At 44.0% G+C, this 25,694-nt stretch overlaps 1 protein-coding gene across 2 annotated transcripts in view; it reads right to left on the bottom strand.

Moving 5' to 3' along the window:
• Positions 1-25,694, bottom strand: part of neurl4 (neuralized E3 ubiquitin protein ligase 4) — a 134,583-nt gene that overhangs the window by 41,376 nt on the left and 67,513 nt on the right. For both annotated transcript variants that reach the window (XM_063048849.1, XM_063048850.1), the window contains exons 10-16: positions 23,446-23,608; positions 15,419-15,617; positions 14,651-14,727; positions 11,544-11,622; positions 6,492-6,661; positions 4,677-4,805; positions 724-869 (exon numbers count right to left, since the gene is read on the bottom strand). In XM_063048849.1, the coding sequence (XP_062904919.1) occupies positions 724-869; positions 4,677-4,805; positions 6,492-6,661; positions 11,544-11,622; positions 14,651-14,727; positions 15,419-15,617; positions 23,446-23,608 (963 nt within the window). The remainder of the gene's footprint in view (positions 1-723; positions 870-4,676; positions 4,806-6,491; positions 6,662-11,543; positions 11,623-14,650; positions 14,728-15,418; positions 15,618-23,445; positions 23,609-25,694) is intronic.

The following is a 25,694-nucleotide window of genomic DNA, read 5'->3' as shown; positions in this document are numbered from 1 at the left end:
CACCAGATTCTACCAGCAAATTAGGAACAACTTATTGTGGCCAATTAACCCACCATCTACACATTTTTTTTACCATTTGAAATTTCTGGTTGCTGGTAGTCTGGTCCGTTATACATAGTGCCTTCCCCGCCACTTGGGCCGTGCCATCTTCTCACTGCTACCGCCAGGCATGAGATACAGAAGTTGAGAGGACAAGAACATAAAAGCAAGGATGTAATGTTGAAGCTTTATAAGGCACTGATGAGGCCTCACAACATTTGATAGGTTTCAATGAGGTCACCGCCTCATTCTTCTGAATTCCAGCGTACAGACCCAGAGCCATCAAACGTTCTTCATATAATGAGCCTTTCAATCATATAATCATTCTTGTAAACCTCCTTTGAAACCTCTCCAATGTCAGCACATCCTTTCTTCAAAAGGGGCCTAAAACTGCTCACGATACTCCAGGTGAGGTCTCACCAGTGCTTTATAAAGCTTCAACATTACATCCTTGTATAAACATTTTGATAATAAATTTACTTTAAATCTTGAATCTTTATCAAGTAATGCCAATGATGCTCCTGCAAGGTTTTCCTTCTACCTATACTTCCCCATACCTGTGCAAAATAACAATAAACTCAACTGGAGTTAGTGCAGGTAACCCTTTCTAATCCCTTTCCACTGTGAAGCGGTTCTATCAGACACTCTTCCCAACTTCCTCTTCTCCAGCACCAATTGAGTTACCTCAAAGATTTCATCGGGCTTCAGTTCCTTCATGCTGAAGACAATCCCGTGGGAGAATCCGTGGACTCTTACTGCTCGGCAGCCGTCGTTCTGAAGTGACACGTACTTCCCGCAGTTGGTATGGAAACGGTGTGTGATGCCGGGGACTGGAAAGGAACAGAAAGGCCAGGTCAGCCCTGGGACAATGAAGCATCTTGTGGAAATATTTTCAAAACTAAGATTTTTAATGTATCTAATCTTGTAATGTGACAAAATGGAACCTGTATGATCCCAAAATGCTTTGCTGTAAGCTAAGTGTGTATGTGGTAGCAGGCATGTAATGTCCTGATCATTGTTCATTGTGTAACTAAGGGGAGGTAGATGTACTGTGTGGCCTTGAATACCGCAACTGCTCAGTGGATGAGCTGACTCCCAGAGCAGTTAACAACCAAAGAATAGCCTGAAAAATGAACTTTGAAAGCTGGATAACAGAAGTTGACTGCCATCCATAAGGAGTGGAACTGCTTCTCCTTTCAAGTAATAAACATGCTTTTGAACAGGTCCACTCTGATTGTTTGGTTCTTTGTGATATGACCTAGCATAAAGTATACGACAATCTCTTAACCCAAGCAATGAAAAACATACATGAAGGACATGTCTTAATGATTTTACCATCTTTGAAAACAGCTGTTACAAAGTCTAAACGACATACTTCCTGGTCTGTTAAACAAGGAAGCTCTGACCGCAACTTTTATTCTCAAACCTCTGTTTGCTTCTCCACAGATGCTGTCTGACCTGCTGAGTTTTCCCAGTGCTGTCATTATTAAAAAAAATTACCCTCCCTGACTACAGGAGCAGTGAGTGTCTCCAGCATTGCAGACTAACATTCCATTGCTGATTGAAAGTGAAAAGATTCTTCTGTTATGTGCCATGTAGTATGACGTAGGCGGTCATGGTCTTTTCATGACAATGATTGCTCTTGGCAATTTTTTTTTTGCAGAAGTGGTTTTACAGAACTACCTTCTTCTGGGCAGTGTCTTTACAAGATGGGTGACCCCAGCCATTATCAATACTCTTCAGAGATTGTCTTTCTGGTATCACCAAGGCTTGTGGTATGCACCAGCTGCTCATACGGCCACCCACCCCCTACTCCCATGGCTTCAAGTGACTCTGATTGTACTGCAACTCAATAAATAAATAAATGCATGGGTTAGTAGATTAACTGGTCACATGGGTGCAACTGGGCAGTGTGGGCTTGTTGGGTTGGAAGGGCTTGTAACTGTGCTGTACCTCTAAATAACAGGAGTGTTATTTTGTCAGTCAGGTCAGGTTGCAAAAACTTCTTTACAATCTCCATCAGCGCAGGACCACCACAGGGATGTGTGCTTAGCCCCCTGCTCCACTCGCCTCACACCTACGTCTGATGGCTAAGTACAGCTCCAACACCAGAAGTACAGCTTATGCACAGCTCCACAACTCCAGGTCACTGATGACACCAAAGGTAGTGATGAACAAGCATACAGAAGGAGATTGAAAATTTGGCTGAGTGGCGTAATAACAACTACCTCTCACTCAATGTCAATAAGACTAAAGAACTGATTGTAGACTCCAGGAGAGGGAGCAAGGCAGATCCAGCTGAGGAGAGTGATAGGCAAATCCAAACCGGGGGGGGGGGGGGGGCCGAACAGTAGGAATGATGCAAGAAGCTGGGAGGTGATAGGTGGAAGCAAGAAGATAGAATCTGATAGGGGAAGACAGTGGACCACGGAATAAAGGCAAACAGGAGAAGAGAGGGAGCAGACAGAGGAATGAGTAAGTGATGGGTAGACTGACTGGGCAGAAGAGGGGGAAAAAGGGAAGAGGTGATATGGGCAAGTAGGATAAGGAGAAAAAGGTGGGGGGGGGAAATGGAGAAGTGGTTGCTAGAAGTTAAAAAAAAATCAATGCGAATGCCATCAGGTTGAGGAGTTCTATGGCAGAAGATGAGATGCTTTCCTTTTAAAAGCTGCTGGTGAACGCAGCAGGCCAGGCAGCATCTCTAGGAGGAGGTACAGTCGACGTTTCAGGCCGAGACCCTTCGCCTGCTGCGTTCACCAGCAACTTTTATGTGTGTTGCTTGAAACTCCAGCATCTGCAAATTTCCTCGTGTTTGCTTTTTCTTTAACCTACATTCAGCAACAACTTAGCAGTACAAGTAAACATAGATAGACATATTAGTGTGGGAGTCATGTATGGAGTTAACATGTATGGCCACTGGGAGATCCTGACTGGTACAGCAGACAGAGCAAAGGTCCTCAAAATGATTCCCCATTCTCCAGTGGGTCTCACTGATGTAGAGGAGACTGCACTGGAAAGCACCAGATGCACCAAATGACACCGATAGATTCAAATGTAAAGAAATGCCTCACCTAGGAGTACTATACGGATCTGTGATATAGGGGCAGCTATAACACACGTAGTGTGGTTGCAGAGGTAAGTGGCTGAAGGGGGAAATTAGTGGGGTGGGACAAGTGACAAGGGAGTCATAGAGAGATCAATCCCTCTGGAAAGTGGAGAGGATGGGAGACTGAGATGTGTTCCATCCTGTTGGAGATGGCGGAAGTTGCTCAGATGACATGTCTTGGTTTGGAGGCTTGGATGCCTCAACGTTGCTTTGTTGCTGGAGTCGGGGCTTTGTGTTCTGGCTCTTGGTAGGGTCACCATGCCAAACAGGTTAAAGGGTAGAGGCCAGACTAAGAGTGGTCCACCGGTCCTCCAGGTTCAGGGGTTCAAGTCAGGGCTAACAACCCTGACTGGTCAAACAAAATTGTTACTGGAACAGCAATGAAGAATCCTTCCACATCTGAGTGTGACGGCATTCCTGTATCTCCAACTGGGACTTGCATGACTGACAGTAGTGAAAACTGAGAGGAAGCTACTGAAGTGATAAAGAAGCCCTGAACACCACCAGAAATAGAGGACCTTCACTGGTGCCCCAAATGCCAGCGGTTTAATGGGCAGTAGGTATACATTGGATGCCTAGGCTCATGGGTTGGTAGGTGAGGACTTGAGAAACTCTATCCATTAAATCTGGGTTGGAGGGGTGGATGGGGTGCAGGCAAACGATTTTTGCCACCAAACTGGCAGAGAACATAAAAACGGACTGTAAAAGCTTTTATAGATATGTAAAAAGGAAAAGACTGATAAAGACAAATGTAGGTCCCCTGCAAACAGAAACAGGTGAATTGATTATGGGGAGCAAGGACATGGCAGACCAATTGAATAATTACTTTGGTTCTGTCTTCACTAAGGAGGACATAAATAATCTTCCAGAAATAGTAAGGGACAGAGGGTCCAGTGAGATGGAGGAACTGAGCGAAATACATGTTAGTAGGGAAGTGGTGTTAGGTAAATTGAAGGGATTGAAGGCAGATAAATCCCCAGGGCCAGATGGTCTGCATCCCAGAGTGCTTAAGGAAGTGGCCCAAGAAATAGTGGATGCATTAGTGATAATTTTTCAAAACTCGTTAGATTCTGGACTAGTTCCTGAGGATTGGAGGGTGGCTAATGTAACTCCACTTTTTAAAAAAGGAGGGAGAGAGAAACCGGGGAATTATAGGCCGGTTAGCCTAACGTCGGTGGTGGGGAAACTGCTGGAGTCAGTTATCAAGGATGTGATAACAGCACATTTGGAAAGCGGTGAAATGATCGGACAAAGTCAGCATGGATTTGTGAAAGGAAAATCATGTCTGACGAATCTCATAGAATTTTTTGAGGATGTAACTAGTAGAGTGGATAGGGGAGAACCAGTGGATGTGGTATATTTGGATTTTCAAAAGGCTTTTGACAAGGTCCCACACAGGAGATTAGTGTGCAAACTTAAAGCACACGGTATTGGGGGTAAGGTAGTGAACACTTTGAAGGGAGTGAACACTTCTTCGCAGGGCAACACCACTGGGTCAGGGGAATATGGGGAGTACAGTGTGTGCGCTTACCTGGAGAGTGTATTGGGAAAGATTTCTCAGTGGCGTTGCTCAGGGACAGGCTGTTGTCTACTGGTAATGAGCCACTGGTAATGGACACTTGGACGCACTGCCCATATAGATCAACCACAGCATACAGCTCTGCAAAGATGAAAACAGGAAGGCAGTTATTACAATACACACACCGCATTCAAAACATACTTTTCCCCTCTTCCCTCCACCAGCTCTCTCAGAAGCAGGGAATATGGGTCATCATATCAACCCGAATCTGAGTGGGTGAGGAGAATCTGGGATCGGGACCCTCCTTCAGGGCAGCTGAAGGTACATTTGAGCAGGCTGTTTTGATCTGCAGACGCTGGAAATCTTGAGCTACACACACAAAATACTGGAGGAACTCAACAGGTCAGGCAGCATCTACAGGGGAGAATAAACAGCTGACCCTCTGTCTAGACTTGAAAGGAAGGGGGCAGAAGTCAGAATAAGAAAGTGTGGGGGGGGGAGAGAGAGGAGTACAAGCTGGGATGTATTAGTTGAGATCAGGTGAGGGCAAAAGTGGAATAAACTGACAAGCTGGCAATTGATAGGTGGAAGAGGTAAAGGACTGAAGGAGGAATCTAATAAAATTGGCAGCAAACCATGGAATAAAGGGAAGGAGGTGGGGAACCAGAGGGTGATGACGAGCTTGTACTTCTACTCCTCCTCCCTCCTTCTTATTCTGGCTTCTGCTTCCTTCCTTTCCAGTCCTGATGAATTGGTATTGGTTCAAAACGACAACTGTTTATTCTGCTTCATAGATGCTGCCTGAGCTGCTGAGTTCTTCCAGCATTTTGTGTGTGCTTTCATCTCAGGCTTTTTGATCAAGGGCAATCCACCAACAGTCAGTGTTTGGGCTGTAGCACTCAAACCCAGCATTATATCACATTGGTATGCTGGTAGGGTGGAGTAGTCCTCTAAGAGGACTACAGCCTTGTCATAGGGTTTGAAGACTTGCATGTCTCAGTGATCTGGAAAGCCACGTTGGCTGGAGTCAGGGCTTTATATTTTGACTCTTCCCATGCCAAACAGTTCAAAGGGTAGAGACCAGTCTGAGAGTGGTCCACCTCATCATTGCCCTTGTGCTTACTGTCTGCCTACAATGCACTTTCACTAACTGTTACGCTTTATTCTGCATTTTGCTATTGCTATTCCCTTGTACTACCTTGATGTGGTTCCTTAAGGTTGTCATAGCTGGGGATCAGTAGTGGGGACAAGCTCGCACTACCTATTAAATGCCCCCAAAGGCGTGCTCCTCAAATAGCCTCTGACAACCAAGTCCAGCTCCTGGCCTTAATGTGTAGCTTAGATAGTAAGCCCGGCAGAAGGGGCCAAAGTGGGTTACTGGTGCCTTAAAACCCACTGCTTCAGGCAGAAGGGGCTTGTCAGCTGTGGTTGGCAGCTCATCTAGGAGAAGGAAAACTCTGATCTCAAACCTCTGCTACCTTGCAGCTTTACCCACTCATACAGAAGGCTCCAGGAGGAAGCCCCCGAGGGAAAAATCTGGAGCTGGAATCCCTAAGGCAGTCCTACGTTGAGTTCAAAACTGACCGGCAACTCCTGCAATGCTTTTGGATTCATCAGCTATATGGAGAGGTGGAGCCTGTTACATGGGAAACAGCATACTGCCCTGGCTTGTAGAGGCAGCTAGGACGCAACATCCATTCTGCTATGTTTTCCTTCCGACTGATGCGATGAAATGATTTGTATGGATGGTATGCAAAACTATTCTTTCCATTGCACCTTGCTACATGTGACAAAAGTACTCAGGTCCGGCACTCTTTGTGGTCTTACCTGGCGGCAGCCCTGAGCAGGCAACACCCTGGTCCACCCCGTTGATGTAATAGTGGAGATCACCGTTTGTGCTGCGCATCATCCCGATCCGCGAACCAGTGGTCAGCGAGTCCAGGTCACAGCCGTAGTTGTTCCGCATCGTGTTCCCATCTTGCATGATGGCCGTGCCACTGGGGATGGTGGGATGGAGTGAGGTGGAGAAAATAAGTCAACCAGAGAGGAGTCAGTGGTGGGGAACCTGCTTTACTACCAAAGGTAGTCAAGTGACAGCCCAGCTGAAAGGGATGGGAAGGAGAATCAGTCCCTGTCACTCAAGCAGGGACAGTGGGGCGAACTCATCTCGGTCTCAGCCAAACCACCTTGGGTTGGCAACATCTCCTCAGTCAGCTTTCAGCCATTGTGGGTAAGACTGACCTCCATGGGCTGAATGGGCTTATTTGTAGATCCACTTGGGCTTCACACTTCAGTCATCAAAATCTAAAAATCCTTCCCTGGCCTTGCTCCTCCCATCTCTGACCTACGTCTCAGCACTCCTCAGTTGTGGCCGCGTTAATCATTCCCAACTTTCCATCGGCAGCCGACCACAACCTTGTCATAGGCTTGCATGCCTCAATAACCCGGAGAGCTAATCCTGAAAAGAATTTCAGGATGTATATTGTATACATCTCTCTGACATTAAATGTACCTTTGAAACCTATTGAGCTATGTTGGCTGGAGTCAGGGCTTTATGCTTTGGCTCTTGGTAGGGTCAGGCATGGCAAAAAGTCAAAGGGTAGAGGCCAGACAAAGAGTGGCCCTCTGGTTCTCCAGGTTTGGGGGTTCAGCTCAGGGCCAACAACCCTGACTGGTCAAACAAAATTGTTATGGAAACATCAAAGAAGGATCCTTCTACATTTGAGTGCAACGGTGTTCCTGAGTCTCCACCTGGGACTTGCATGACTGACTGCAGCAAAAACTGAGACAAAGCTACTGACAGGACGGAGGAAGCCTTGAACACCACCGGAGATGGAGGACCTTCACTACTACCATAAATGGCAGCAGCGTAATGGGCAGTAACACATACATTTTATATGCTTGAGTTGTAAGGATAGGCTGGGACTTTATCCCTTTTGAACCTAGGAGGTTGAGTAGTGACCTTATTGCTTGTTCCTTATGTGCCGTGTCATATTATGTAGGTGACCATGACCGTGATTGTTCTTGGCAAATTTTTCTACAAAAGTGGTTTCTTCTGGGCAGTGCCTTTACAAGGCGGGTGACCCCAGCCATTATCAATACTCTTCAGAGATTGTCTGCCTGGCATCAGCAGTCGCATAACCAGCATTTGTGATATGCTCATACGACCATCCACCACCTGCTCCTATGGCTCCATGTGACCCTATGGGGGGGGGGGGCGCTAAGCAGGTGATGCACCTTGCCCAAGGGTGACCTGCAGCCTAGCAGAGGGAAGCAGTGCCGTGCAACTTCTGAGGTGGAGACGCAACTTCACCCTGCCTTATACTGTTTTATAAAATAATGAAGTGCGAACAGTCACACTGTTTAGCTCAGGGTAGGGAGGTCTAAAACTAAGGGCATAGATTTGAGGGGCGAGAAGATTTCTACAGATGTATTGTAGAAAGCATTCTAACAGGCGGCAACACTGTTACTGTTGTTGGGTGGGGGGGGGGGAAGAGCACAGCATCGAAATACACTGCAGAGAGTTGCAAAATCAGTCAGCTCCATTATAAGTACCAGCCTCTGTAGTAACCAGGACATCTTCAAGCAGCGGTGCCTCAAAAAGGTGGCATCCATCATTAAGGACCCCCATCACCCAGGACATGCCTCGTTCTCATCACCACCATCAGGGAGGAGGTACAGAGGCCTGAAGACTCACACTCAGTGATTCAGGAATAGCTTCTTCCCTTCTGTCATCCAATTTCTGAATGGACATTGAACCCATGAACACTGCCTCATTACTTTTTTATTTCTATTTTCTGCACTATTTATTTAATTCAAACATTTAATCCATATATACTTACTACAATTCACAGTTTTTTCTCTATTCGTATGTATTGCAATGTATTGCTGCCACATAATAACAAATTTCATGACATATGCCAGTGATATTAAACCTGATTCTGACCTACAGGGCAACTTAGTCCACACAGGGGGTGGTGGGCTTGTGGAACAAGCTGTCAGAGGAAGCAGTAGAGATGCCTATGAAGTCAATGTATTAAAAAAATATGTGGACAGGTACATGGATCACCACAATCTTGTTGTCTGAGTAGTGGCAATAAATTTCTATTCCACTGACAACACAACTGCATCGATTCTAGTTTTTCATTGGTTCCATTGTATTTCTTTGTTCATCACACGTAAAGCCCTCCCCACCATTGAGCACATCCACACAAAGCGTTGTTGCAGGAAATCAGAATCCATCAGGGACACCACCACCCAGGTCACGCTCCCTTCCCGCTGCCGCCATCAGGAAGTTGGTACAGGAGCCTCGGGACTCACACCACCAGGTTCACTCAAAAGTTTAGTTTGAACTTTACTATGAATGCCTACAAGAAAATAAATCTCAGAGCAGAATATGGTGATATATACAAAACAATTTACTTTGACCTTTGAAGTGTGATCAAACGGAACTAACCTAGATACCCATCATGGTCAACATGGGCAAGTTGTGCTGAAGGACCGTTTCTATCCTGTATAACTCTGTGTCTACCTCTCCATGAATCTAGGGACAACTCACTGCGACCAATTAGCCCTTCAGCATCGAGCTGTTGTAACTGTGAACAAAGTCACTGAAGAGAACACTGCTGGTAGATATAGTTTTTTTAAATTCAGGACACACACAAATTAACAGCCTTCAGAGCCACTCAAGAGAGGCCACGATCCAACATTACAACACATTTTTATATGTTAAAGAACAAAAGTAGCAGCACAGTTTCTATAGTTACAATGCATTCATAATGCTTCTTTTGAGTTACATGTACTTTTCAAATTCCTGGTTCTTCCCACCAACACACCCAAAATGAGTATTAATTACTGCTGTCATCTGAATCTTATTCATGCAATGGGATGTTGATTGCATTTATGCATATGTCAACATGTCAATCAACTGGATGTCTCCTAGTCTACAATTTACTCCACCTGTTGTCATCTGAGTCCTATTCACTCAATGGGGTGTTGACTACATTCATGCATGTGCAGACATACATCAGTCTATTGGGCGCTTCCTGGTCTGCAATTTACTGTTCTGAGCTGCATTTTGAATTCAATCCACAATTCATATTCAGGTCTGAAGACTGGTCGGTGTCGAAGTTGAATAAATATTTGCTATATTGCATCTCCAAAATACCCTAAACAGGGTAAGGAGGGAGGTGGGAGGTGGTTTGTGACAAGGCTAGCACTGACTGACCATCCTTCACTGCTCCTGAAATGAGGAGGCTATCAAGAGTTAACCATGTTAGAGTGTATTCTGGATTTATGGTATACAGCAAATATTAATTTCAGCAACAACCAGTCTTTAGATCTGAATGTGGATTGTAGACTGAATTTTAAAATGCAGTTCAGAACAATGGTGTTCATACTAGGGTCGACTTCAAACCAAAAATCACTAATTGACCTGCAATGTCTGGATATGCATGAATGCATCTCAGAGACAACTGTGATTAGCATTCATTTTGGGTGTTTGGAGTGTTGGGGAAGATCTAGGCATCTGAAAATTATATGTAATTCAAAGGAAGCATTGTGGATATATTTTAACTACAGAATTGTCCTGCTGTTACATTTGACTATAGCATATAAAAGTAACATGCAATATTGGATCACGGTGCCTATTCGAAAAGTGTCTCCAGTATGGTATCTGGCAAAACAGGCAGATACAGACTTCTATATCCACCAGCTTCAATGTCTCTACAGTCACAACAAATCATGTTACAAGTTATAGGTAAGCAGGAATGATGTCCTTTCACAGTGGATGAGGTGCATTTTCATGACAACATTCCAGCTTTTTATTCCATATTATTTTACGATTCATAGAGTATGTAAACAAGCCCTTCAGCACAACTGGTCCTTGCTGACCAACATTACTATCTAAGCCAGTCTCATTTACCCCTGTTTGGCCCATATTCTCTAAACCTCCAAGTGTGCTCTATATGTTGTTAATGTACCTATTTCAACCACTTCCTCTAGCAGCTTGCTGCACATACTGACCAAACTCTCTGGGTCAAAAAGTTACACCCTTGAGTTAAAGTTTAAGATGAGAGGTTAGAGATTTAATAGAAATCTAAGGGTTAAGTTTAAGTTCTTTGACTGAATTTGAACCTGGTCAAGCACATTTCACCTCTTCAGCTCTGCCTCTCCCAAAATCCTGCCCCAATGCATGGCAACTCGAAGTCATGTTTATTGTCAGTTAACTATATACATGTATACTGTCAAACCTGACATTTCTCCAGACCAGGGTGTAAAGCACAATAGTATGTATAACACACAATATCTTGGGAAAGCAAGATTAAAATCTACAAATGAATTATGCATAATTAAACAAATTAAAGTGCATAAATTAAATATTGTAAAGCACAGAGCAAATTAACCAGTGACACTTCAAATGTGATGCGGCAGGGAGATCTGAAGCCTAATGGCCTGAGGGAAGAAACTGTTCCTTTCCTGACTGTTCTTGTCTTTATGCATTAGAGTCTCCTGCCTGATGGTAGAAAGTCAAAGAGGATGCTGGATGGATGGGTGGGATCCTTAATAATACAAAGGGCCTAAGTACACAGCGCTCCTGATAAAGGTCCCAGATGGATGGTAGGGAGACCCCTATGATCCTCTTGGCCGTACTCACAGTTCTTTGTAGGGACTTCTTAAATCCACTATTCAGACAGGATAACCATGGATAGGTAGTAAACTTGGTTTTATTAGTGTTGCACACTAGATCTGCATAGAACCCAAAACAGAATCCCCTTCTGGACATGGAGGAGAGAGAATTGAAATTACTGCCCATTTCGAGTCATCACAGAATATCTTAACCCACCCTTATCACAAACGGTGTGCACATATTATCATTACCTCAGCATCCAGGTGTCATAGTCTATATCTGTCATGGTACTGGGGAATTCGAGGTCCTCTGGACGAATTGCTGTAACACCTAAATAAGGGAGAGGTTTAATATTAACAATGGCAGGAAAAATGTCATTAAATCAGACAATATGAGGAAAATTAGACAAGATAAACACAAGATAATTTGGTGTAAGTAGGTAACTCAGATATTTAATCAATGACTTATCTTCATTAGTACATCCACTATAGATATATGCAGAAACATATATCCATTAGGATCTCCCACATTTATGGAGATAGAATCTCAATAACTAACTTACGATTAGTTATTTAATAGATTTTAGTTCAATATAGACTGATCCCTTGTGTAAGCATGGACTGCTCAGCATAGAACATAAATATGAGAAAGTCTGCAGATGCTGGAAATCCAAAGCAACACACAAAATACTGGAGGTACTCAGCAAGTCAGGCAGCATCTATGGAAGTGAATAGATAGTAGATGTTTCGAGGCAAGACCCTTCATCAAGACTGAAGAAGGGTTGGGACTGTTTATTCATTTTCATAGATGCCTCCTGACCTGCTGAGGTCCTCCGGCATTTTAGACCATGAGACCATAAGATATAGGAGCATAATTAGGCTATTTGGCCCATCGAGCCTGCTCTGCCATTTCATCATGGCTGATCTATTTCTCTCTCAGCCCCAGTCTCCTGCCTTCTCCCCGTATTCCTTCATGCCCTGACTAAACAAGAACTTAGGAACCTCTGCCTTAAATATACCCAATGACTTGGCTTCCACTGCCGCCTGTGGCAATGGATTTCACAGATTCACCAGTCTCTGGCTAAAGAAATTTCACCTCTCCATTCTAAAAGGACACCCTTCTATAATGAGGCTTTCCCCTCTGGTCTTGTACTCCTTCACCACAGGAAACATCCTTTCCACGTCCACTCTATCCAGGCCTTTCAGCATTCGGTAGGTTTCAATGAGGTCATTCATTCTTCTGAATTCCAGTGAGTACAGGCCCAGAGCTATCAAATGCTCCTCATTTTGTGCATGTTGCTCAGCACAGTATAGGCCCTTTGGCCCATGATGATGTGCCAAACAGTTAACCTACTCCAAGATCAATTCAACCCTCATCTCCTACATAGTCCTCCATTTCTCTATCATCCACGTGGCCATCTAGAGTCTCTTAAATGTCCCTAATATATCCGCCTCTACCACCGCCCCAGCAGTGCATTCCACGCTCTCTGCAAACCTTCCTCTGACATTCCCCTATACTTTCCTCCAAATAAAATTACACCCTCTTTTATTTGCATTTCCACTTTGGGAGAAAGGCACTGCATGTCCCATTGATCTATGCTTCTTACCATCTCAAACACCTTTATCAAGTCACCTCTAAGCCTCACTTTGCTTCAAAGAAAAAAGCCCTAGCTTGCTCAACCATTCCTCATTGAGTGGGCCTCGATAGAGTGTATGTGGAGAGGATGTTTCCTATGGCAGGGTGACTAAGACAAGAGGGCACAGCCTCAGAACAGAGGGATGTCCATTCAGAACAGAGATGAGGAGGAGTTTCTTTAGCTAGAGAGTGGTAAATCTATGGAATTCATTGCCACAGGGTATACTTAAGGCAGAGATTGATAGATTCTTGATTAGTCAAGGTACGAAGGGATACGGAGAGAAGACAGGAGATTGGGACTGAGAGGGAAAATAGATCAGATACGATGAAATAGTGGAGCAGACTCAATGGTCCAAATGGCCTAATTCTGCTCCTATGTCTTATGGGGTTATGGCATCATAATGCATGCCCTCTAATCTAGGCAGCATCCTGGTAAATCTCCTCTGTACACCCACTAAAACTTCCACATTCTTTCTATAATGGGGTGACTGGATCTGAACACAGATGAAGGGTCGAGCCCAAAACACTGACTGTTTATTTGCCTCAGCCTGAGTCACTGAGTTCCTACAGCACTTTGTGTGTGTTTTGCACAATAAAATTCAACATTTTATTTAAACTACTTGAACCTGCCCAGGAGATTAAAAGGGAAGGTATTTATTCAGCTAGAAAGGCGGCTAGACAGTGGCCAGTGACTGTTTTTCATCAGGAGTTTGGAGAGATTTGGTATGTCGTCTAAAACACCCCAGAAAAACCTCTGCAGGTGTATGGTGGAGAGCATTCTAACAAGCTGCGTCACCATCTGGTATGGGGACCGGGGGGAGTGGGGGGAGTTACTCCACAGGATCGAAGTAAGCTGCTGAGAGTTGTAAAATTAGTCAGCTCCATCATGGGCACTAGCCTCCATAGTATTCAAGACATCTCCAAGGAGTAGTACCTCAGAAGATCGACTTCCACCATCATTCCAGAACATGGTCCATTACAACAGAGTGAAGTGCCAGTAAATGGATATGGGGAGAGAAACTCAAGCCAAGATGGCCCCCACCCACTTCCCATTGATAGATTTGACTGTTTCATTCTGAAATTAGATTGTTTAATTGTTACTTTCTTTGCAATTACCTGCTTGTATTTTATATATGTAGGGTTTCTCTGTAATGTTAACTGCTACGGCTATTGATTAAATAGAAGTAACTGCCTTGTATGCTTCCAAGTGGTAATACTATGTATATGCAAATTTAATATGCCTCTAGTGCAGGGGCTCCCAACCTTTTTTTGTGCCATGGATCAATACTATTAAGCAAAGGGTCCATGCAAGCTGTTAACTCCTGCTCTGATGGATATACAAAGTATAATTCTGGAAAGTTCTAGAAGTTTCTTTGTATTGCCTTATTTGAATATCGGCTTTCTAATTGGCTGACTCTTACTTAAAAATTTGAATGGAATTTTTCTAATCCATAAGTATAATGTAGCCAACCATAAAGCAATGGCATCGTAATCTAAGCATCTTAGTCTCTTTGTTTTTAAACTTCCTGCTCCTGTTTTCTTTGTTCCATCAATGCTTAATAAAATGATAGTGAAGCAACAAGTTCTGTTCCTTTTTCCTGATTTCTGAAAGGACCTTAGATTAAAATACGAGAAGCCAACACTATGCTAACAACAAAACCGTGACTCTCACACACCCCTCCCCACCAACACAACCACAATTTAGAGACACCTCAATACTCACCTGCCTCTATTGATCCGGACCACCGATCCACCATCTTCTGAATTAGAATCTCAAACATTTCCCCTTCCTTCAACGTTCTGGAAAATGAAATGAACGGTGATGAGGAGCAATTTCTTTAGCCAGAGAGTGGTGAATCTGTGGAATGCATTGCCACAAACATTTTGGAGGCTAAATCATTGGATATAATTAATAACAAGGCATTTTCGCCCACAGAACTGCTGCTCTCTGGATGTTTTTTTCTTGTTTTTTGAAACATTCTCTGTAAACTCCAGAGAACATGTGTGTGAAAATCCCAGGAGATCAACAGTTTCTAAGATACTCAAACCATCTCATCCGGCACCAACATTCTTTTCACAGTTAAAGTCACTTAGACCACATTTCTTCCCCATTCTGATGTTTGGTCTGAACAACTGAACCTCTTGACCATGTCTGCAGGCTTTTAGGCACTCAGTTGATTGGCTGATTAGATATCTGCATTAATGAACAGGTGTACCTTAAAGTGACCACTGATGTAGTTCGGGATGTGAAAAAAAGCTGAAACACCCATTGAAAACCTACATGGTCACTAGGAGGGTGAGCAAAGTCAGAATTAAACCTGGTACTTGGAGTTATGAGGCAACAACAGTATTTGCAGTGGTCTGAGGTCTACAGCAATGGGAGGAATTCTGTGCTGAGAAGATTTAGCTCACGATGGATCAGCCAAGAAGGTGAGCAGGTAATCACCTCTTAGCCCAAATATCATCAAGGCAGGCAAAGCCGCTCACATACCTGCTAGACATGACGATGGCATCGTTGAATTCACTGCGGCAGTTCTGGCGGAAGGCAGTCCGCCCACCGTTCGTGATCACGGCATTGTTCCCATGGAGGTGGTGGAATCGGAGGTCGTTGCTGGGGGTGAGCGAGAAGAGGCTGCAGGGAGAGATCTGATTATTGCCCTCCAACACGTCATCAGGCAGAGGTGGCAGATCTAGTCAAGGAAATTAGATGGAAGGAAGAGAGGACACATCGGTCAGAGCAGTATTAAAAACAGAGTGCACGAAGGAGTTGGAGGAGCAAGTCAGGCAAGCAGCTATGGAGGAAAATGGGCAGTCCACCTTTCAGGCTGAGATCCCTCATTACGACTAGAAAGAAAGAGAGGAGATAGGAGGTACAAAAAAGTGGGGGAGGGAATAGGGTGACTGGCAGATCCAGGTGAGGAAGATGGAAGAGTGAGAATGATTCAAGAAGCAGGCACATGAAAGATGGAAGTGACAGAGGGCTGAAGGTGTTGGATCTGATTGGTTGCAAGAGTACAGAGAAGGTTTACAAGGATGTTGCTAGGATAGAGGACCTGGGTTTAGAGTGCTTATAAAGAAGTATTCACACTCCTTGGAAGTTTACATGTTTTATTGTTTTACAAAAATTGAATCAGAGGACTTAATTTGCCTTTTCTGACACTGATCAACAGAAAAAGACTCCATGTCAAAGTGAAAAAAAATCTCTACAAAGTGCTTTAAATTAATTACAAATATAAACCACAAAATTATTGATTGCATAAGTATTCACCCCCTTTAATATGACACACCAAATCATCACTCATGCAGCCAACAGGTTTTAGAAGTCACGTAATTAGTTAAATGGAGATGTCCTGTGTACAGTTAAGTACGAGTTGCAGCTTTATGGGAGAGTGGCAAAGAGGAAGTCTCTGTTGAAAAAAAAACTCACTTGAAATCTCCGCTAGATTTTGCCAGAAGGCATGTGGGAGACTCTGAAGTCAGCTAGAAGGTTCTATGAGTCTGATGAAACCAAAATTGAGCTTTTTAGCCATCAGTCTAAACACTATGTTTGACATAAGCCAAACACCGCACATCATAAAACACACCATCCCTGCCGTGAAGCATGGTGGTGGCTGCATCATGCTGTGAGGATGCTTCACTGCAGCAGGCCCTGGGAGGCTTGTGAAGGTTGAAGGTAAAATGAATGCAGCAGAATACAGGGAAATCCTGGAGGAAAACCTGATGTAGTTGGCAAGAGAACTGCGACTTGGAAGAAGATTTGTTTTCCAGAAGACAATGACCCCAAGCATAAAGCCAAAGCTACACAGGAATGGCTTAAAAACAATAAAGTTAATGTCCTAGAGTGGCCAAGTCAGAGTCCAGACCTCAATCCAATTGTGAACTTGTGCCTGGATTTGAAAACGGCCATTCACTCACAATCCCCATGCAATCTGACAGAGCTTGAGCAGTTTTGTACAGAAGAATGGTGAAAAATTGCAGTGTCCAGATTTGCAAACCTGATAGAGATCTACCCACACAGACTCAAGGCTGTAATTACTGACAAAGGTGCATCTACCAAATACTGACTTGAAGGGGATGAATAATTATGCAATCAATTATCTTGTGCTCAATAACTGTAATAAATTTAGACCAATTTGTAGACATTTGTTTTCATTTTGACATGACTCTTTTCTGTTGATCAGTGTCAAAAAAGCCAAAATAAATCTACTGCAATTCAATGTTGTAAAACAATAAAACAAAAACTTTTATAAAACCTTTTATAGGCACTGTAGAAGGAAAGATTGAATAGGTTCGGACTTTATTCCTTGGAATGTAGTAGATTAAGAGATTTGATAGAGATAGAGGTTGTTTAGGTGGGACTACAGCTAGAGGTCATGGTTTAAGGGTGAAAGGTGGAAAGTTTAAGGAGAACAAGGGTAAAAACTTCATCACTCAGCAGATGGTGAGAGTGTGGAATGAGCTCCCAGCTCAAGCGGTGCATTTTAGCTCCAATTCAATGTTTAAGAAACTTGGAGCACTGCGTGGAAGGTAGTGGTATGGAGGTTATGGTCCAAGTACAAAATGATGAGACTAGGCAACTTAAATGGTTCAGCAGAGACTGGATGGGCCAAAGGGCCAGTTTCTGGGGCTGTGCTGTACTTTGCTATGGTTCTATGAGAGGACCATGGAATAAGCAAAAGGAATTAGGGAGGGAAAAGCAGTGGGAGAAATGTATGGGTAATGAGCAGATGGAGAAAGGGAAAGAGCTAGGGTGATGGAAGCCAGTGGCATCAGGAAGAAGGGAAGGGACAGAGGGGAGTGAATAGCAGAAGCTGGGGAAATCCATGCTTGTTCCATTAAGTTGGAGACTGCCTTACATCATCTTCTCACTTCTGCTTCTCATGTCTGAGTTTCTTGCATCATTCCCACTCTCCTCCCTCCCCTGCCAGCTCTTGTTCCACCCTTCTCCCCACCTTTCATTATACTACATCTCCTTTGTTCAGCTGTGATGAAGGGTCTCAACTTGAAACGTCAACTGTCATTTCCCTCCATGAATGCTGCCTAACCCATTGAGTTCCTTCTGCTCTTTTCAGTATTGAGCATCAGCAGTCTCGTGTCTCCTTAAAGCAAGTATATCCTGTGTTACGAAGAGATTACGCTCCTCAGAAACCGCCTGTATTGTGACTTTAACCTTCGATAACATTTACAGAAGAGATTCTGCAGATGCTGGAAATCTAGAGCAACACACACAAAATGCTGGAGGAACTCAGCAGGTCGGCAGCATCTATGGAAATGAATAAATAGTCGACATTTCAGACCGAGACTCTTCATCAGGACTGAAAAAGGAAAGGGAAAGAAGCCAGAAAAAGAAGGTGGGGGTGGGGAAGGAGGCTAGCTGGTAAGTGATACAGTAGCTGAAACCAGGTGAGCGGGAACATAGGCATGGTCCATTCTGCTCTATCAAATCCTCCTTCAGCCTTGTACCTCTTCGCAGCTTCTCACTTTATCTCTCCCCCTCCTACCTCTCTTTCCCATCACCTGCCAGATGGCACTCTTTCCCTGCCCCCTACCTTCTTATTCTGGCTTCTGCCCCCTTCCTCTCTGGTCCTGATGGAAGGTCTTGACCCGAAACATTGACTGTTTATTCCTCTCCGTGGATTCAGCCTGACCCACTGAGTTCCTCCAGCATTTTGTGTTTATTCCCCATGAAAATATTTGTTGTTTCTTTTGCATCTGGTGTTTTGTTATTTTCCTATAACAGCAAATTCTTTTATTCCACATCAAATATTTTGGTGGTGATTTATGAATTGCAGAAGGGAAAACTCCTATTACCTCAACTCCCACAATGCTGAAGTACGCTGTCCATGTACCCCAATTCCCATAACGTTGAGGTATGATGTCCATGTACCTCAACTCCTATAACATTGAGGTACAATGCCTATATACCTCAACTTCCATAATGATGAGGTACGCTGTTCATGTATCTCAACTCCCAAAATGTCGAGGTACGTTCCCATAACGTTAAGGTATGATGTCCATGGTAACTTGCACACTCACAATTCACACAATGGACTTACCAGCACATCAACACAAAATTAGATTAACCTCGATCATACAAATACACAAAATAGCAGCCACTGGATATAAAATCACTCGAGGCAGCTCTACTGTTCAGCATGAATAGGGCTAAACTTTTGGACTCAGAAGATTACAACATATGAAACAGGCTCTTTGGCTTATCTAGTCAGTGTTGAATCATTTTAATTGCCTACTCCCATCGACCTGCACTGAGACCGTACCCCCTCATATCCCTACCATCCATGTACCCATCCAAACTTCACTTAAATGTTGAAATCCAACTTGCATGCACTACTTGCACTGGCCGTTCATTCCACACTCTCACAACCCTCTGAGCAAATGTAGTTCCCCTTTTCTTTCCCTTAAACTTTTCACCTTTCACCCTTAACCCATGACCTCTAGATGTAGTCCCACCCAAGAAGCCTGCTTGCATTTACCCTATCTATATCTGTCATAATTTTGTACACCTCTATTACATCACCCCTCAATCTTCTACGTTCCAAGGAATAAAGTCCTAACCTATTCAATCTTACCTTACAACTCAGATCCTCCCATCCCGGTAACATCCTTATAAATTTTCTCTGTACTCTTTCAACCTTATTTACATCTTTCCTCTAAGTAGGTGATCAAAACTGGACACAATACTCCAAATTAGGCCTCACCAATGTCCTATACAACTTCGGCATAACATCCCATCTCCCGTAGTCAATACATTGATTTATGAAGGTCATTGTGCTAAAAGCTTCCTTTACAACTCTATCTACCTGTGACACCACTTTCAATGAATTATGGACTAGTAATCCCAGATCCCTTTATGCCTCCACTCCGTTTGCTAATTGATCCCCAATGCCTTAAGTTCCCTCTGTGAACAATAACCTATTGGTCTTGAATGACTGAGCATCTACACAGCCTTCCAAAGTAAATTCCCAAGACTGAAGGAGGTGCTTATCTTCATCTTAGGCAGCCTAACACCTCAACCTATTTACACTGACAGAATCAGAAACCAGAACTTCCACCCACCAGGTGTTGACTACCAAACACCCACTTACATTAATGCAACACCAACCCCAACCTCAATTTATTCTCCCTACCTTCCCATCAACTGCCCCCAGATTCTGCCTCTCACTCACATATGAGGGGCAACTTACAGTGAATTGTTATCCTACTGACCCACACCTCTTTGTGATGTGGGAGGTAACCGAAGCCCTCGCAGAGAGGACATTCACGCTCTGCCCAGAAGCCAGGGTCAGCAACTAAGGACTGAAAGCAAGGGGAAAGGTGAGGGAGTTATGGAACTTTGGGATTCGCTACCAATGAGTGCTGTGGATGAATATGCCAAAACTAAATAGTGATAGACTCACAAAATGCTGGAGGAACTCAGCAGACCAGGTAGCATCAATGGTAAAGAGTTGATATTTCAGACCGAGACCCTTCATCACTCCTGAAGAAGGGTCTCGGTTCATAAAGACTACTATGTACTCTTTTCCATCGATGCACCCTGGCCTGCTGAGTTCCTCCAGCATTTTGTGTGTGTTGCTTTGGACTTTCAGCTTTGGCAGATTTTCTCATGTTAGTGATAGCTTCTTTCAACACTGAGGAGCCTGCAGGACAGGATGAAACCATGGAACCATAATCTGTGATCTTATTTGCTTTTTTTTTAACTTTAGAGATGCAGCATGGTAACAGGGTCCTACAGACCGCGCTGTCCACTTGACCAATAAACCTTCTAGCCAAATGTCTCTGGGATGTGGGAGGAAACCAGAGCACCCATGCAGTCACAGGGAGAATTACTTACAAGCAGTGGCAGAATTGATCCGGCATCTCTGGAACTGTAATAATAATGAGGGTAATTGCTTCAGTACTGTGCTGTCCATTACAGGTAAGCAGGCTTAGGACATCTTACTGACCATATACAACATACAAAGTAGCCTTCCCTCCACTGACTCCGTCTACACTTCCTGCTGCCTAGGGAAAGTCATCAACATAATCATATCCCATTCTCTTTTCTTCACCCTCCTCCCCGCCCCCAACCCCAATTGCGAAGAAGATATAAAAGCTTGAGAGCATATCCCACCAGGCTCAGGGCCAGCTTCAATGCTAGTTATTAATGGGCCTCATTGTCTATCTGCACCGCATCCTCTCTGTAACTGTAACACTCTGTTTTCCTTTTTTTTTTATTTTGCAGTGCCTTGATGTAATTATGGAACTGTCTGGATTGCATGCAACAGAACTGTTCACTGTCTCAGTACATGTGATAATAATAAACCAATTACCTCGCCTTGCTCTCCTCCAGCTAGAGCAAGAATAAGAATAGATTCACCAAAGGGTCTCGCCAATTTCTGCAGATGTACAATGGAGAATATTGTATTGAGAATATTGCAACTGGATGCACCACCAGCTGGTATGGAGGGGCCACTGCACAGGATCGGAAAAAGCTACAGAGGGCTGGAAACTCAGCCAGCACTAGCCTCCCCACCATCAGGGACATCAAGAGGTGACGCTCAAAAAAAAGGGGGCAACTATCATTAAGGGCCCCCATCACCCGAGACATGCCCTCTTCTCATTACTACCATCAGAGAGGAGATACTGCAGCCTGAAGACACACACTCAAGGATCTAGGAACAGTTTCTTCACCTCCATCAGATTTCTGAATGGATAATGATCCAGGAATACCACCTTGCTATTTTGCTCTGTTATCGCACTACTTATTTAATGTTTTAATATTGATATTATTTACTTATTTATTTATTATTGCTATTTATAGTATAGTTTATGTCTTGCAATGCATTGCTGTCGCAAAACAACAAACTTCAGGACATTTGTCAGTAATAATAAACCTGATTTTGATTCTGGATAAGATTCTCCTTGTCCTCGACTACCACCCGACCAGCTTCTATATTCAAAGAGTCACCTGGGCCACTTCCAGTGAATATTTCACCACCAGATACACCTCCCCTTTCTTTGTAGCATTCTCTAGGGACCATTTCATTTACAAATCATTGCCTCTCTGGTAAAATCTGGTTTACCTGCAGTGTAAATTCTCTATCTGCAAAACTATGTTTTGCTTTTTACTACCTCGATATACTTCTGTGTGGAACACGAACAAAAGTTTTTCCACTGCATCTTGGTACACATAGGTTCCTTAAGGTTTTTATAGCTGGGGGTGGTAATGTGGACAAATTCCCACTAACTACTAAATGCTCCCAATGGCGTGCACCTCAAATAGCCTCTGACATCCAAGTCCAGCTCCTGACCTTCACATGTGGCTTAGCTACTAAGCCCAGTGGAACAGTTTCTACTGACAGGAGAAGGGGCTAAGCTGGGTTTCTGGTCACTTTGAGCAGATGGGGCTTATCTGACCAAAAGAGGCACCAGCACACATACCAGTAACACATTAGTAACAATACCACTGTGTCAAAAAACCAAGTTATCAGAAGATTGATGCTGATGAGAGAGATAAGAGAGACAAATGGAGAAGCGTTCAAAATGTTAATGAGAGAGGAGAGAGATTAACGAAAAGAGACACAGTTCCGAGTATTGACAGACCGGTTGCTTTGAACCTGAACTGTTTGAAGTTTGATGGACAGGTGATACCCCAGCAGGGGGATAAAAGGAACAGGTTTGCTAAGGCACGACAGACACCACGAGATCACAAGATAACAAGACCCTGGAAGTGCGGTGTGCCCCCACAAGTTGGTGCGAGTTTGGAGGTCTGGTTGCGGGAACCGACCATAGACGCACAGGGTGAAAAGGTACGATCAGCGGGAACTTGGTGTGTGTGTCCGCCCTTGCCTGGGTGCCGGGTTCACCACGGAAGAATGATCGTATCCGGAACGGAGGGGTCACAGTCGGTGACCACAGACAACATAAAAGGGTTCGCTCGAAGGCTAACTGCGGAGAACATCAAGGTCTGTCTGAATCCGATTTGCATATCATCCTTCTCTCTCTCTCCCTCCAACGGCACAACAGTGATTACTGCCAACTGTACTCAGCTGAACTGAACTCTGCGTCACTTGAGACTGATCATTTTACCCCTAGACTGCGATAGAGCTTGATTGATTCCTATTATCCTAGTTCTGTGTACATGTGCATTTTATCATTGCTAACCTGTTGCATTTATATCCTTACGATTAGAGTACTGTATTACTTATTTCTTTAATAAAACTTTCTTAGTTCCAGTAATCCAGACTCCAACTAAGTGCTCCATTTCTGCTGGTTTGGCAACCCAGTTACGGGGTACGTAACACAATACATACAACAACAATCACTAATTGCCGGGCAGCCTTGATAGATCAGTTCCTGTCTATCAATTCCACATTTGAAAGCTTGAATGTTCTGCAAGTGATGCTCGAAACATGGGTCAGACCAGGGAGCAGGATGCAGAAGAGCAGTAACCAGCACCAAGGATGATTAAACCAAGTAGGCAGCACGTAGCAAAGGTCAATTGAACAGGAGACCCACCTATGTCATCGATGATGGTGGCTTGGGCAGCCTGGCCATAGAGATCGACCACGGCGTAAACGTTGGATGGCACGTTGGATGCTGCAAGCCCTTGATCCACATTGTTCACAAAGAAGTGCAGGCTTCCCTCTTCTTTGCGCATGACGCCGACCGTGTCACCTGCCTTGCTCCAGGAGGTGGGAGGGGGAAATAGAGGTTGAATTCGACAGGAAGGGAAGAAAGAAAAAAAGTTCAGAACAATTCAGCAGCTTGGGGGAACACAATTAAAAACTGAAACAGCAAAGAGCATTCCAACTCTACAAGTCAGAACAGCATTGTCTTTCCTTGAAGCCTCCAAGGAGCAACAGAGAATACTCAGGAGACCCCATTGTGTGTTCAAGAGAAGTCGAGTGTCAAATAATACACATCAGGAGACCAGATGGTGATTCAGCCCATAAAGTTAATGCTAGCTCATAGGGCAATCGCATTTCCCACTAATTTTCCCCAACACACCCTCCCCATTTCCATTAGCCCCATTCCAGATTCCACTCCTTGCCCACACACTAGGGGCAATTTACAGAAGACAATCAACCCAACGTCTCACACGTCTTTAGGATGCAATGGTAACTAGAACACTCAGGGAAACCTAGACACAATCACAGGGAGAGAACACAAGTTCTACACAGCACTGAAGGTGGGCATTAAAGATAAGTCTTTAGAACTTTGAGGCAACAGCTGCACTTGTAACAGTGCAGAACTTCTCCAAGGTAGCAGTGGAAGCATTAACCTGGATCCTGTCCTCAAGTGCCTGGAACATGAAGCAGCAGAACACAGGAGCAGCCTACAATGCTAAATTTAATTCCTCGGTGTTATTATTTCGGAAGACCTGCCCTGGGCCCAGCATGCACGTGCAATTATGGAGAAAGCATAGCAGTACCTCTACTTCCTTAGGAGTTTGCAAAGATTTGGCATGAAATCTAAAACATCTATAGACATGCCGTGGAGAGTATACACTGGTATGCTAAAACCGATGCTCTTGAATGGAAAATCCTACAAAAAGTAGTGGATATGGGCCAATCCATCACAGGTAAAACCCTCTCCACCACTGAGCACATCTACATGAAGCAATGTTGCAGGGGAGCAGCCTCCATCATTAGGGACCCCCACCACCCAGTACTCTCTTCTCACTGCTGCCATCAGGATGCAATATTTTCAGGAGCAGAGCTGCACAGACATGTTGGCATTGCACGTAACAGCGCCAATGCTGCATGGAGCAATTATTAACATGCAAGTGTCACTAACCACGCATTTCCTCACCACACTGCCTATTTACTGTCACTGATAAGTTACGATATCTGTTCTGAAAATGCCGTACCTTGGCTTGTCTCAAGATCACAGAAGACATCATAGAGTTATAGAAAAATACAGCACAGAAACAGGACCTTAAGCCCATCTAATCCATGCTGAAACCATTTAAACTGCCTGCACCCTATCACAGTTATTATTCTATTATGGATTTATTGAGTATGCCCTGCATGAAAATGGATCTCGGGATTGTATATGGTGACATACTGTATGTGTAGTTTGCTAATAAATGTACTTTGAATTTTGAAATTAAATCTCTTCATCCTGTAGAGGATCCCTATCCTGCCATTCCCTGCAGATTCACGAGTCTAATAATCTCTTAAACACTACCTACCTCTACACTGGCTGCACACAGCCCGGGCATCTACTGCTCTGTGTAGAAAAACAAACTTGTCCTGCACATCCTTCTGAAATGCATGTCCTTTACAGCTTGACATTCCTACTCTGGGACAAAGATTCTGACTGTCTACCCGATACTGGTATAAACTTCTCTTTGGCATTGCCTACTCCTGATTTTCTTTGGAGTGAGTTATCAGGTAATTTTTACTTAGCTATTTATTTAGAGATACAGAGTGGAATAAGCCCTTCTGACCCTTCGAGCTACGCTGCCCAGCAACCCCCGATTTAAGGATCCCCCAATAGATTCACAGAGTCAGAAAAAAGCACAGCACAGAAACAAGCCTTTCGACCCACCTAGTCCACGCTGAACCATTTAAGCTGCCTTGTCCTATCAACCTGCACCCGGACCACAGTCCTCCGCACGCCTGCCATCCATGCACAATTGCTAGAAAAAGTTTGTGAACCCTCTGCAATTACCTGGTTTTTTGTAGTAATTACTCATAAAATGTGGTCTGATTCTCATCTAAATCACAATAGTAGACAAACACAATCTGCCTAAACTAATA

The sequence above is a fragment of the Mobula hypostoma genome, chromosome 5, assembly GCF_963921235.1.
Source record: "Mobula hypostoma chromosome 5, sMobHyp1.1, whole genome shotgun sequence".
Taxonomy (NCBI): Eukaryota; Metazoa; Chordata; class Chondrichthyes; order Myliobatiformes; family Myliobatidae; genus Mobula; species Mobula hypostoma.
Note: the sequence above shows the minus strand (reverse complement) of the source record. Positions and strands in the feature narration are given on the sequence as shown.